Source organism: Biomphalaria glabrata, chromosome 14 (genome assembly GCF_947242115.1).
Source record: "Biomphalaria glabrata chromosome 14, xgBioGlab47.1, whole genome shotgun sequence".
In the NCBI taxonomy this organism is placed as follows: domain Eukaryota; kingdom Metazoa; phylum Mollusca; class Gastropoda; family Planorbidae; genus Biomphalaria; species Biomphalaria glabrata.
The window spans coordinates 35937464-35952378 of NC_074724.1; the positions used below are offsets into that span (position 1 = coordinate 35937464).

The 14915-nt window shown below is 34.0% G+C and overlaps 1 protein-coding gene across 2 annotated transcripts in view; it reads right to left on the bottom strand.

Annotated features, from left to right (window-relative positions):
• Nucleotides 1-14915, bottom strand: part of LOC106051979 (multidrug resistance-associated protein 1-like) — a 44741-nt gene that overhangs the window by 11357 nt on the left and 18469 nt on the right. For both annotated transcript variants that reach the window (XM_056010445.1, XM_056010446.1), the window contains exons 8-23: nucleotides 13960-14179; nucleotides 13187-13281; nucleotides 12361-12553; nucleotides 11400-11531; nucleotides 10986-11174; nucleotides 9895-10032; nucleotides 9150-9296; nucleotides 8051-8135; nucleotides 6742-6811; nucleotides 6071-6197; nucleotides 5598-5774; nucleotides 4419-4589; nucleotides 3846-4032; nucleotides 3277-3358; nucleotides 2070-2214; nucleotides 516-747 (exon numbers count right to left, since the gene is read on the bottom strand). In XM_056010445.1, the coding sequence (XP_055866420.1) occupies nucleotides 516-747; nucleotides 2070-2214; nucleotides 3277-3358; nucleotides 3846-4032; nucleotides 4419-4589; nucleotides 5598-5774; nucleotides 6071-6197; nucleotides 6742-6811; nucleotides 8051-8135; nucleotides 9150-9296; nucleotides 9895-10032; nucleotides 10986-11174; nucleotides 11400-11531; nucleotides 12361-12553; nucleotides 13187-13281; nucleotides 13960-14179 (2390 nt within the window). The remainder of the gene's footprint in view (nucleotides 1-515; nucleotides 748-2069; nucleotides 2215-3276; nucleotides 3359-3845; nucleotides 4033-4418; nucleotides 4590-5597; nucleotides 5775-6070; nucleotides 6198-6741; nucleotides 6812-8050; nucleotides 8136-9149; nucleotides 9297-9894; nucleotides 10033-10985; nucleotides 11175-11399; nucleotides 11532-12360; nucleotides 12554-13186; nucleotides 13282-13959; nucleotides 14180-14915) is intronic.

A 14915-nucleotide genomic window follows, 5' to 3' on the forward strand; every position in this document is an offset into this window, starting at 1 on the left:
CCAGGCTATCAAAATGTCAGTCCAAGCACAAACCATATACCAGTAACCAGGAAGCCACATTGCAGAGTTTACAATACATAATTAATTAGATTAACCAAAGAGGTCTTCTTCAATGTAACAATTACAAAAATATAGCCCGTGATTCAAATGTTGGCTTTGTGAGATATTGAGTCTTCAAACAGTTTCAATTGTTATTTACTCACTGAGTGCTAAGCAACACATAATAAGTAGATGACTTTTATGCAAATAGCAGGGCAATTTAAAGTACAATTATTTAATAAGAGCATATGTTTCATCCTTTCTAACTGTTTCTGAGATTAAAAAACTAATTTCTTGTAAACTTTTGAGCTCCAAAAGACCTTACTTTAATGTATTACAAAGGAGTTAATACTGGACTCATTTAGAAGACTGGATGGTTGCCTGCTTTTTATTTTTCATATTCTGTGCCTGCCTTCAGAGCAGCTCAATAAAGTTCCATAAAAATCACTGCACTGTTACAATGGTAAGCCACAAACCTTGACCAGCTCCAAGAGCACCATAGACCCCCAGGTACATGTCATTCCTGTTGCTGTATTCACTGGTGTTGGACAAGGACCTATTGTTTAACACACTATCTGCCGTCCAATCAGACAGCCAGATACTGGAGTAGACATTCGCTGCTTGATAGCCGGCAAAGAAGCTGAAGAAGAACAATGTAGCCCAAAGTCCAATAGCCTTGAAGTAGACAAGAAACACAGAATACTTCACCTGGAAAATAAACAAAACAAAATCTAGGTGTAGAACAATTTAATGGTTATAAATCAGAGATTTTCATACATGTAAACAAATCCATCAACAGCAAACTTTATGGTGTATCGTGTGTACAAACATATGGAATTATTGGTTAGCCAAGTATTTTAATAAACCAGGTACCGTAATATTTTCACTGCACTTTTCAGCACTGAAGAATAAAATTTTTAAGATCTTTTGCTTATAGCACAAAGTAATCTTTATAATTAAGTTGGCAACAGTGATCTTTCACTATGGCGTCCTTGACCTTGTTTACTTTGACTAGTAATTTCAAAATCTCTCTCAATCTTCCTCTTTTTAGTTTCTTACTTTTACAATTGCTACCAAAGTTCTTCATACTGTCTGCCCTTTTTTTCTCTCTGACTTTCATTGGTTAAATCTCATAGACACAAATGGGATTTTAAAAATTCAAATGTAAACCAAGAGGAGATTACTCTGACTTTTTGTGTGAAAATCTCCAACAGAATGAATTCTGAATAACAAGAAAAACATAAAAAAGACTTTTGAAAAAAAAACAAAGTTTATATAAAGTGTAATTGTATCAATATAAATAATGTGTACAAACTTTTTACCAGACAGACAGAGTGAGTTGATATAAGCTTTGCAGAGCTAGAGAGAAGGATAGCAATGGAACTGAGATGCTACAGAAGGATCTGAGATATCACACTTAAAGACCGCATCACAAACCAAGAGTTTAGAGACAGGGTTACTGCAGCGAGTTGACCCTATGATGACCTGCCAACTATCATAAAAAAACGCAAGCTAAAAATGTATGGCCATATTACAAGGTCTTCAGGCTCGCAAAGACCTTCCTTCAGGGAACAGTACCAGGAACAAGAAGAAAAGGCAGACAGAGAAAGCGATGGGAAGACAACATAAACGAACGGACAGGCCTGCCATTGAAAGAGGTTTTAACCAAGGCAAAGGACAGAGAGGAATGGAGAAAGACGTTGACAAATCTTGCATGGTGCCCCAACAGTCCAACAGACAAAGGGATGGGTAAAGGTAAAAAAAGTAACAGGTTTAGCTAGTCCAGCAAGAGACTAGTCTTTTCAAGTGTTTTTATATAAGCATATGGCTCCATACTTATCACCTCTCAGAGAAGAATAAACAGACAGTGATCGCAAAGAACTTCTAAGTATTGCTATGCCAGCAAGTTGTTCAAGTCTAGAGTTAAACAATAGTAAATTTCAATGCTGAGTGAAAACAGAAATCCATTAAAAGTTGATATTTCTACTGCAAGAAACTTCACAAATTACTTCTGAAATTGTGTTTCATACCTTTCCAGTTTCTGATTTTTCCTCCTGAGTCAAGTCTGTACCTGCTTTTGATTTCGTGGGAGCGTTCTTGGGATCCTCTTTTGTTTCTTTCTCTTTCATTGATGTGGTGATCTGGCGACTCATTTGTCTTGTTAAACCTTTATCACTAGATGATTAAACAAAAAATACTACCAAACATCAAAAAAGAATACAGGTACAAGAAAGTACTAACAAATAAGTTTAAGTAAATAAGGATTATTCTGACCATTTCTAGCTGATCCTATGTGGCATATTGGGTACAGACCATGTTAAGATGATTGTAGTCAGGATATGGCATACAGACATGGTCATGACCTTCCTACCTTATGTTAGATTTAAGGCTTAGTCATTAGTAGAGATGTAAGTTACCAAGCCAAAAAGATAAACCATTTCTTTAATACACAAAAGAAAGCCAAATAATAAGTCCCTCCCCTGGTTATTTTTTTTTTCTTTCTTACTGATGCAGAATTTAAGTTACATGATTCTTTTTTTCAGCCTGTTAACATGACTTCATAGGGCCATGTATTGGCTTGACTTAATCATATTTTACAACTTAGCATTAATTGGGTTAAAAATAGTACTGGTTTATTTTACTTCTTTGAGTTCATGCCATGCATAGCTAAAGGCTAACACAAAGTATCCAGCAAAAGTTAGATTATGACCTGTGTAGTACTGTGCACAATTTTGACCTAATTCTTCTTCTACAATCAGAATACTTATAAAAAATATTCAGAATACTTGTAAATTATAATCAGAATGCTTCTAAACAAGTCCAGCTGCATCTAAATTTATTTCTAGATAAATAATAATATAAATAATTAGAACATCAAAGGTTTTACATTTATATTTCTAAATTAATTCTAGCCAACATTATTAAAAAAAGTAAAAATCCCCTTTCATGCCTTGCGATCTATGAGGCAGATGATTTAAAAGTGATTTGCTTCTGTTGCCACAGGTTAGCGAAAATGCCATGTGGCCATTACAGCAACCAACCCCTTTTACTTTCCCCCAAACTAATGTCAGGTACCCATTACAGCTGGGTGGACTAAGAGGGGCCCAAATTAAAGTGCCCCGTCTTCACCAGGACCTCTCAGTTTGGAAGCCAAGCAGTTTACCACTCAGCCACAGTGCCTCCTAGTCACAATTATTATTATTATTCCATTAAAATTGCAAGATTTATTTAATGTACCTTTTTGTTCTCTCGTCACCAGAAGTAACACTAGACACGACTGTCTCAACCTTCTCTAAGATCTTTGCTTTGATGGCAGCAACTGTGAAATAAACAGAATCAGAAATAAAAGACCAAATAAATTGTTCACATGGCTAGAAACTTTGGTTTTGTTTTTCAATGGATTTAGCTTTAATCATAGATACTATGTTTCAGGCATTAAAATAAATTATACATAGGATGGAACTTAATTAAAATGCAGTTGTCTTTAGAGACAGAGCATGTAATATTCAGCTTAGATTTACGAGTTTTATTCTTCCAGTTCACAGAACAGAAGAGGGAATAATTCTTAGGGTGTACTCTTTTTAATTAAAGTTTAGCTTCTTCTTATCTTATATAATACAGACGTTACTTCAAAAAAGAAGATGATTAAGTCCTATGCGTCATGCATATTAACCAATGACCTAAATTCTGCCAAGTCACTGGTTTTCCTGGCTAGCTCAGGCAACCCATTCCATGCTCTTATAGCACTAGGGAAGAAGGAGCGTTTATACAAATTTGTCAAAGCAGATTCAGACAAACAAAATTACTTTCAGGATCATCTTCTTCATCTTCTGTTTCCTGGGTCAAGTAGGTCTTCAAGAACTTGGCAAAGTCTCCATCATGAGACAGAAGCTGCTCATAAGTTCCCACCTCTGATATACGACCATCTGTCATGACAACTATATTGTCCACCTGAGGCAGCCAGTGGATGCCATGTGTGACAAGTACTCTTGTCTGCGGATGAAAGAGGTCATATATTTTTTTGTGTCAAGCAAAATACAAATAAATCCTTTCATATATAAAAAAAAGCTAATCTAAGAGGAAGAACTACGCAATTACATATACATCCCTTAATAATGTACAAGTTCTTTCCCTTATTCTAAATTAACCGAAATAATTTTATTATCAATAATTAATTATCTAATTGGTTAGTTTTTTTTTAATTGATCCATGTTTTGTTAGGTACCATAAATAATTGTTTAAAATTTCAACCTAATCTGACAATGTGTGTGGTAGAAATAATGTGCCCAAACCTTTTATTGGACAGACAGACAGACAGGCAGAGTGAGTTTTATTTTTAAAAAAACACATCTTATACATCAAAAGATTATGAGACTTACTTTATTCTTCAGCATGCCAGTTTTAGAGGAAATGACATTTTGAAAGATGTGCTTGCCTACATGGGAGTCCACCGCACTAAGGGGATCATCCAGCAGGTAGATATCAGCATCACTGTAGACTGCTCTAGCCATGGACACTCTCTGTTTCTGACCTCCACTCAGGTTGATACCCTGATAATTATTTTTAAGTAGGTTACTTCTGATTAATTGCCCAGTTGTTGAAACAAAAGTAATTAGAGAAACTAAAAAATATTAATTCTATAAATACTGGTAGATTGCTTTTTTTTTTTCAAAACAAACTTTCATGTGTACAATTTTTCTAAGTTTTTAGTCAACCTAAGCTCTATGGTGTACAGTTTAACTTTATCTTTTCTTTTATATTGGAGGCGCAGTGACTGAGAGGTAAAGCACTGAACTTCTGAACCTAGGGATCCTGTTTAGAATCCTGGTGAAGACTGGAGTTTTAAATTTCAAGACCTTTAGAGCACCTCTGAGTCCACCCAGCTCTAATGGGTACCTGACATTAGTTGGGGAAAAGTTAAGGCGGTTGGACATTGTGCTGGCCACATGACACCCTCAATAATCATAAACCACAGAAACAGATGACCTTTACACCATCTGCCAAATAGATTGCAAGGTCTGAAAGTGAAACTTGCTTTGATTTAAGAAAATAGGTAAACACTCAAGTTGTAGCCTGTTAATGATTCTGTACGTGTGTAAAGAATGATGTCATAGCATGAACTGAGATGCTATTTTTAGAGAATCGTATCTTATAAATTACAGATGTTCCTTCAAAGGAAATAACTGCATCCTATGAGTATCCTGGTGTGGAATGATTAAAAAAAGTTATTTTTTTTAGACTGTGCTGGACTGGAAGAGGAAGTGGAGGATGATGAGACAAACGTAGAGACTGAATAGTGTCAGCAAGTAGATTCTAAGTGGGTTGAAAGTAGAGTTGAAAATCTCATAACACAGTGAGTTTAAATGTGTACTTACTACACTAATATAAGAATCTGTAGATATTTGTAAATACAATTTTAACTCATTTGGTTTAAAAAAGATTCAGAGATTCCATTCAAATTTGTGTTTCATTGAAGACTTACATACTTATGAAAATAGATTTCTTATCAAGAGCTACATCCCCATATTAACAGACTGAAATAAAAATAAGTGAAAAACCTTTTCTCCAATTTCTGTCAGGTCAGCTCCAGGTAATATTTCCAAGTCAGGCTTCAGAGCGCAAGCTTCTAAAACCTTGTCGTACACATCAGGATCTTCTTCTTTGCCAAACAGAATATTGTCCTTTAGTGTTGCATTCTGGATCCAGGCCTGCTGGGGCACATACGCTATACTAGACTGAAACAGAGATGAACTAATTAGAGACATTTTGATTTTTTAAAATATTTTTGACAATATACAACAAGTAAAACACATATACTATCATATATGCTCATTCATTTCTCATTTTACATAGAGATTCAATGATTTCGCCATACTTCTGGTAAGAAATAAATCTAAAACCTGGTAATTTTCCAGATTCTTGTTTCTCAATATCTCTGAAAAGTTTCACTCAATCAATTCTTGTAAAATAGCAATGCATTAGTAAACAGTTTTGTAGGTCAGTGATGTTATGCCATTCAAAGTAGCCTCACCTTTATGGTTACCTCCCCTTGTAACTTCTGCATCTCTCCCAATATGGCTGATATCAAAGAAGATTTCCCTGAGCCAACCTGGCCAACAATGGCAATTAGCCGACCCTCAGGAATGTTGACATTAATGCTGTTGATAAAGCAAAAGATTAGATTTCAAAACAGGAGCTAAAGAAATAAAGCACAACAATAGAGTTTTACAAAGTGAATTAACAAGCAAACAAAACTACAGAAAGTGAAATTAATTAGTGCAATCATAGGCAAGTATTTTGTCTAGGACAATGTTCTGTTTTCTATAGTATTAAGATCAGAAAAAAATGATAGGACCTATAGTAGAAAATCTAGCCTAGAAGCGAAGTAAAGGTCCATCTAAACAAAAAATGGTGCTTAAAAAGTCTAGCCTAGAACCAAGTAAAACAACTTACTTACAAATTGTAACCTAGAGGCAGGGCATAGCTAGGAATTGGTCATCCTTTGGGGGCCCAATGTCTTGACCTCTTTGGGGGCCCCTGCATTTTGTGTAATATTTAATATTCAATGGCAAAAACACTTATTTGGAGGCCCGGGGGATTTTCAAATTCTCCCCCTCTCTACGCCACTGCCTTGAGGTCAAGTAATACAAACTGCTTACTAAGAAAGTCTTGCCTAGAAGTCAAGTAAAACAAACTACTTACTTAGAAAGTGTTGGATTGTTTAATGTTGCATCCCAAGTAAAAGTTCCATTCTCTATTCTCACAGCTGACTCTGTAAAAAGAAGGGAAAGTAACAGAGATATAACAAAAGCCATGAAATATTGACAATATAACAAAAGCCATGAAATATTGACAATATAACAAAAGCCATGAAATATTGACAAATATAACAAAAGCTATAAAATATTGACAATATAACAAAAGCTATGAAATATTGACAAATATAACAAAAGCTATAAAATATTGACAATATAACAAAAGCTATGAAATATTGACTATAACAAAAGCCATGAAATATTGACAATATAACAAAAGCCATGAAATATTGACAAATACAACAAAAGCCATGAAATATTGACAATATAACAAAAGCTATGAAATATTGACAATATAACAAAAGCTATGAAATATTGACAATATAACAAAAGCTATGAAATATTGACTATAACAAAAGCCATGAAATATTGACAATATAACAAAAGCCATGAAATATTGACAATATAACAAAAGCCATGAAATATTGTGACAAATATAACAAAAGCCATGAAATATTGACAATATAACAAAAGCCATGAAATATTGACAATATAACAAAAGCCATGAAATATTGACAATATAACAAAAGCCATGAAATATTGACAATATAACAAAAGCCATGAAATATTGACAATATAACAAAAGCCATGAAATATTGTGACAAATATAACAAAAGCCATGAAATATTGACAATATAACAAAAGCCATGAAATATTGACAATATAACAAAAGCCATGAAATATTGACAATATAACAAAAGCCATGAAATATTGACAATATAACAAAAGCCATGAAATATTGACTCACAGAAAATAAATAAGAAACATAGAATAAGAGATATAAAAATACAGACATAGGCCCATAGAAATGACAGAAAATGTTGACATAAAACTGACTCCTGTTCATTTATAAAGCTTTTCTTTTTTGTTTAGTAGACTAATGAGATAAATTTAGAATGTTCAGCTTTGTTTGTAGACTATAATAAACATTTAAAACTATTCTGTTCAGAATCATAAAATGTTAAGTTGGTTTTCTTGCTTCTTGTATCATCATAAAGTATTAGTTTAGTATTTCAATCTTTCTAATTGACTATCAAACTATAAGTCATTATCAAGTTGTAGTAATGATTTACTAGTGTACATTAAATCTGAAACTGCACCATTTTGAAACTAATGTTACCTTTTAAAAATTCATCTTAAATGAATATTTTGAACTCATAAGAAAAAAAAAAACAAACAACAGATTTTCAGCTTACCAAAATTTGGATCATAACAAACGCTGTCTAGGTCTAAATCTTCTTGTCTCAGAAATTTGCTGATACGTTTCATTGAAACTGTTGCCTGATAATAAAAGTATGAAACTGTAAAGTAGTTCAGAGTTATCATGCGATTAACATGCCAGAAAATACCAGTACAACATGATTAATAGGGGCATTGAGGCTCAGGCTTGAATTTTTAGGACATCTCTGAGTCCAACCAACTCTCATGGTTGGGGAAAGTAAAGGCAGTTGGTTGTCATGCTGACCACATGACACCCTTGTTAACTGCCATAAAAACAGATGACCTTAACATCATTTGCCCTATAAATGGCAGGGTTTGGAAGGTAGGCCTACTTTACTTTTCTTTACAACATAATTACTAGATACAGTCTAATTGTGGTTAAGTCTACACAGGTGAAACAGCTACACAATTATTTCATCTTTGAGAATGTTAGGGTGGAACAACAAAGTCACAGTAACAAGTGAATTATAATTCACCAACCCTAAGATGTTTAATAAAACTGTATAATCAAGTCCTATGTAGCCAGTAACAACTTAAAAATCCAAATACCAGTAGTAAAAATATATAGTTCAGTTCATACAAAAATAGTGGCTTTGAAGTGAATCCTTACTGCAGTTATTACAAAAAGAGAAGTACTGATACTAAATTCTTTTTTTCTTTGTTGGGTAAAATGAAAAGAGACTAGTATGTCCACAATGTCATGCTCAAGGCATATCTCCAGCCTATTATTTGTCAAGAAAATAGTACAAGCTAGATATTAACAGTCATCTAAAATATAAGATTATAGAAAATAGAACACATTGAAGCTTCAGAACCTGTTGATGTAAATTCCAGAGCATGTTATTGTTAACTCCAGAATCTGTTATGGTAAGCCCCAGAGCATGTTATTGTAAACTACAGAGCCTGTTGCTGCAAACCCCAGAAACTTGTTGCTGCAAACCCCAGAAACCTGTTGCTGCAAACCCCAGAAAACTGTAGCTGTAAACCCCAGAAACCTGTGGCTGTAAACCCCAGAAACCTGTGGCTGTAAACCCCAGAAACCTGTGGCTGTAAACCCCCTGAAACCTGTTGTACCTGTACAATGAAGGAAACCATCATGGGCAGCAAGTTGATGGGGAACCTGAGGATGTTGAACAAAGAGAGGGCGACAAAAGCTTTAGTAGCGTCCAGCTGGTGGGTGTCTGAGACCTGGACATAGGTGGCAAAGGTGGCCAGAGTTACCTGCACAGATGAACAAATGTTAGCTATATAAAATCAATCTTAAAGTGAGTTTTATTCTAAGTTAAACCAGCCAAAATTGCATAAGGTTATATTTACCAGTCTAAGTTATTACTTAACAAGAACTCATCTACCTTTGGCATCAATTATAGAGATAATTATTACTTAACAAGGACTCGTCTACCTTTGGCATCAATAATAGAGATAATTAAGAGCCAACTTTAAACTTGTATTTAATTTGTATTTTAACCCTCAAAATGCGTGTGGTAAATTAGCCTCTAAACATCAGAATTGTAATTCCATTTGGCATGCACTCATTGTAAAATAGCTCAGCACTTTAAGGGTTAAGTTGTTTTTCTTAACTGTTTAATGTAGTTATCACTTCTACTTCCTAATTTCTCTATCACATTACCATCGAATGACTAATGAATCAATCCATATCTCTGCCTTAAACATCTTTTAACTCTTTCTCTCCGTAATTATTTACCACATTCTGGTGCAATCAACGTTGGTATTGTCAGTTAGGAGAGAAAGAGTTAATGATATAACATCTGTAAGATATAGGTAAGTGTCCTACAGCACTTAAAGATGATGATTTTACCATATATGGTGCTGTTGTCCAGCAAAAAGTGGAGAATGCATTCAAGTAAGCAGTCTTCTTCAGAAGCTCCAACTCTTTATCTCGAATTTCTTCTACTTTTTTCTGGAAAGATGTCTCCCAGGCATACAATTTTAGAACCTGCAAGGATCATGTACATTTTTTAAAGACATAATTTATGGCTTAGATTGACACATCTTATCTTATATTATAAAATACAGACATTATTTAAAAAAAGAAGATCATTATGTCCTATGCATGTTAATCTTATCTTATATACGGTAATACAGACGTTACTTAAAAAAAAAAGAAGATGATTACGTACTAAGCGTCATGCATTTAGTCATGCATATTAACCAATATTCATAGGTCAATCTAGTCATGCAAGTTAACCAATGATTTAAATTTTGCCAAGTCATTGGTTTTCCTGGCTGTGTGTAGAACTCTTAAATAAAGAAGTCCAATCACAGCATTGTAATCAATCATATTTTATGTTACTTAATCCTGAACTCACAAATGTAACTCTGCTTAAAATATGGGATAATAGATAGAACTATTTTAGGGTCAGATCTTCAGTCTGTGAATAGACTTTCTTATCTGTAATGAATGCAGTATTTGTCACATAGGTCTATATTTATGATAAAGTTACATCAATTAAAAGTTTTACATATTACTTTACTATTTTACATATTACAAACAATGCCAAAAGTGCCAGTCTGAAAGTATCTCCAGGAGACACAAAAGAAAAGTCAAATACATTTTTTGAATAAAAATCTGAAATATACAGACTAGTGTGTGGAAATACAACAAACAAGAGACTGTTAAACAGTTTTGTCATCTATATATGAGAATGGTGGTAAAGTGCTTGGCTTGTGAACTGAAAGATCTCAAGTTTGAATCCAGGTGAAGGCTAGTCATTTAAACTTCATCTTTAGGACACCCCCGAGTCCACCCAACTCTCTCTCTCTATATATATATAGGTATATCTGAGGAAATCTGCAATGCCCTAACAAGAGGAAGAAACACAGTAAATTCAAGACTGTACAACAATTTCAACAATTAAGGATCAAAGGAGTATGAAAAACAACAAATACCTTGATCCCACTTAAGACTTCACTCATCAGTTTAATCCTCTGATCTCTTAACTTCATCTGACTGATCTGATACTTCCTCTGTTTCATAGCAATGAACCCATTGAGAGGCATCAACAGGACCATCACCCCCAGTCCTGCCAATGTAGACACTCCCATGACATCCCATAACATGTATAAGGCCAAGCCAATCTGAAAGCAGAGAAATAAAAAAATATAAAAGCACAGAATACAATGATAGTTTGTAAAATAATTAACAAGGACACACAATGATAATTTCCAAACCCCAAAACTTGTTTTTGTTAAAACCAACAAGGATACGCACAGAGGTCAAATAAAACAATGCACCTAACTGAACTGATGTTTATTTAGTAAACTGAAAGGAGAGTAGGCTGTATATAAAAGCAGCTAATTTACCTGAAGAGGAGCTGACCACAGCATCCAGAGATAACCTGTGACATCCTGCATCCTATGACAGTCAACTGACATTAGGTTGACTATCTCCCCAACTGTGGACTGCTTTTTAGCTTCATTGCTGATAGTAAGACTCTGTAAGTACATAATAATAGTCTCGAGATTCATAAATCATTTGTATTTTAAACTACTACAATGAATCATCTATTAACAAACAATTGTCAAAAAATTAATTAGCTATTATTAGACAATGTTTTCATTCTTATGATAATCTATTATAGTATAATGTTTAACATTCAGTTTTCCATATAAAGCTAATGTGTACATTAAATTATGATCATAATATTAAAAAGAAATTTTTGAATACGTTTTGAATGCTCATATTGAAATGAAGATTATTATGTCCTAGCCAGATCTACAGGGATAGAAGAGGACAAGATTCTTGAAATCAGGACCATCATGTTGGATACTACATGACTAGGTAGCCCTAACATGAATAAGTGAGCATTCTTCTTCTTCCTTATTCTCATTATTATGTTGGAGCGTTCAGATGACTAGACCAATATGTGAGATGAACTGTGCAGTGGTTTCCAAATCAGGGAGCTCTCCATATAGTTTTCTTTTTATTGGAGTCATTTGGGGCCAGTGTCTTGTATGGGCCTAATGGAAAAGAGAACAGTTTTGAAGGACAGCATTCTCTGGTGACACCCCACATGGGCAGATTTCACTGGTTCCAATTTTGAGTTTCCAGTACATGTGTTGACTCATTCGGTTGTATCAAAAGATTAGACGTTGATCTTGTCGGGATAGCTTATAATAGGCATCATCTTTCTTGTGACTCGGATGAGAGCTCGTCCATTTCTCATTTATTTTATTTACTATTAGTTTCTTTATTTCTTCTGGATAAAGTGCAAGTAAGCTAATTTAAATACTTTTCTAGACGCAGTTTCTATATTATTGTTACCTTTCTGTAAACAGCCGCAATAAGAGCAGCTTTTATTCTCATCCCTAGCGTCATCCCAAGGTGGAAGTTTTGATTGAACATAATGGATCCTGCCATGGAAACAACAAAAAAGGAAGAAGCGTAGACATAGCCTTTCCATTCATGGGTTTGACTTGGATTATCTAGCTTCTCCTGTGTGTACTGAATCAGGGTGCTGTACAGAGAAATAAAACATGTAATTATTGAGTGTTGATCAATATGAAATATTTCTCAACAAAAGCATTTTTCTAAGTCAAGTTTTTTCATTGAAACCAGTTGACCACAAAACATTGTCTGTCTTCTAACTTATATTATCAATTAAAGATGTTCCTTCAAAAGAGAAGATAAATAACTTATGCATATCCATGTGTAATTAGAGACTTTTAAACTCTGATAAGCCATTGGTTTTCCAGGCTGATTCAGGCAACCCAATCCAGTTCTAATGACACTAGTGAAGAAGGAGCACTAATATGAATTTGTCCTAGCATATAAAATGAGATGTGCCTTTATCTTTATGGTTTTTGAATTTGTAAGTTATGGTTCAGTTTTTTTTTTGTATACTACTCTACTTTCTACGTTTTCTGGCCTGTACTCTAGTGTCTCTGGCTTTCTGTTAATATTTAGCTCTAGTATTTCACTGTCTCAATATTTTGAATGTGGTGATCCCCCTTTTCCAACAAATGACCATGTCTCATGTCCCTCAAAATTGCATAATGTTCTAGCTCATCTATTTTTTTTGTCTGTGCTTTGACCTTGTTCTACAAAAATGAATGCATACTAAAAAAAAAAAAAAGGTCTGGCTCCTCACCTAAGTAATAGAGGGCTAACAAATTGAAGCAAGTCATAAACAAACTTGCAGACTTGAGCATTAAGTAATTCTATCCCATAAGTCTTCACCAACACCTGAAATCAAATAGTCAACACAATCAAAATTACAAAAGCATATCTCTGTATGCCCCTGACGCAGTAGGATGTTTCTGATGTAAAGGTCAGATCATTCTGTACTTTAGTTCACACATAAAGACAGTTTTTTTCTTTCTCATCTAAATAGTTGTTTTTTTTAAATTTATAAGTTGTTGTTTTTTTTTATTAATGAGCCACTGGGTGGTATTCAGTAACAAGAAAACAGCATTAGGTATGATTAGATAGTACACAATGTATACAGTCTCTCTCCCTCTATTGTAGGATATTTCTGATGTAAAGGTCAGATCATTCTGTACTTTAGTTCACACATAAAGACAGTTTTTTTTCTTTCTCATCTAAATAGTTTGTTTTTTTTAATTTTTAAGTTTTTTTTTTTTTTATTAATGAGCCACTGGGTGGTATTCACTAACAAGAAAATAGCATTAGGTATGATTAAGATTAGGTATGATTAGATAGTACACAATGTATACAGTCTCTCTCCCTCTATCTCTTGTGAGTTTGCTATAATCCCATGAAAATGTTTAGTGTCCTGCCAGACTTTTGACCCTAATATCCATCAAGGTTTCTTTATGTTTATAGTAGCTCTCAATAAATCATCTTTAAATTTAGACTTACTAGTTTAGTCTCAATAATTTGGTGAAGAGGAAATGTTCTAACCTTAAATAATGAAGCTTGAACTAGATGGTCCTCATTATCCTTTTCTTTCTCACTAGCACTAGTTCTGGCAGTTTCGTCGGCTAATGATGTCCTTACATTGGATCTTCTGTTCAGTAACGGTGTTTTTTCTCCAGTAGATAGTTTGACACTGTCAGTTTTCTTCCCACTGTTGTCAAATGAAGCGTATCCATTCTGAAGCCTTGTATCAGTTTCTTTCTTCCTTAGGAATTGTACAACAACATGAGCAGAAGTAGTATCAATAATAAGCATATTGAAGAATTAATTAGAAACATGTTGCCCAAATATAGAATTTATTTATTTATCAATATAATGTTTGTGTAGATATGTATGGTATGTTGGTATGGTTGAAAATAATATGGTGTATGCTTATAGCAAAATTCACAAATTGTAATCAATAAATAAAAATAGAGCATCACAAATGTGGGGTTGAATTCTAAACACTAGACTACTGAACACAAGACTAGAACACTATGATCACTAGATCACTAACATAATGTCTCCAAGACTAGATGCTCTTGGAAGGTGTACTGTTTTATTCAAGTTTTATGAACGTTCTTGAACATAAGTAAAAAAAAAAAAAGGTACCCATTTTGAGACCTTGCAATTTATGGGGTCAGATGATGTAAAGCTAATCTGTTTCTATGTTAAAGAGGGTGTCATGTGATCAGCACAAGGATCAACCACCTTTACTTCCCCAATTTAAGTCAGGTACCCATTACAGTTTAGTGGAGGCAGGAGCATCTAAAATTATAAATAAATAAATACCTAAAATCAAATCCCAATCTTCACCAGGATTTAAACATCAGTTCTGAAGCCAAGTGCTTTAACACTCAGCCCCCAATACCTATTTCATGAGTATATCTAGCTCCAATTCCTGCCTAATATTTCTCAGGAAGAAATAAGGTATTGGATTATTATGTCAAAAGACACCACAA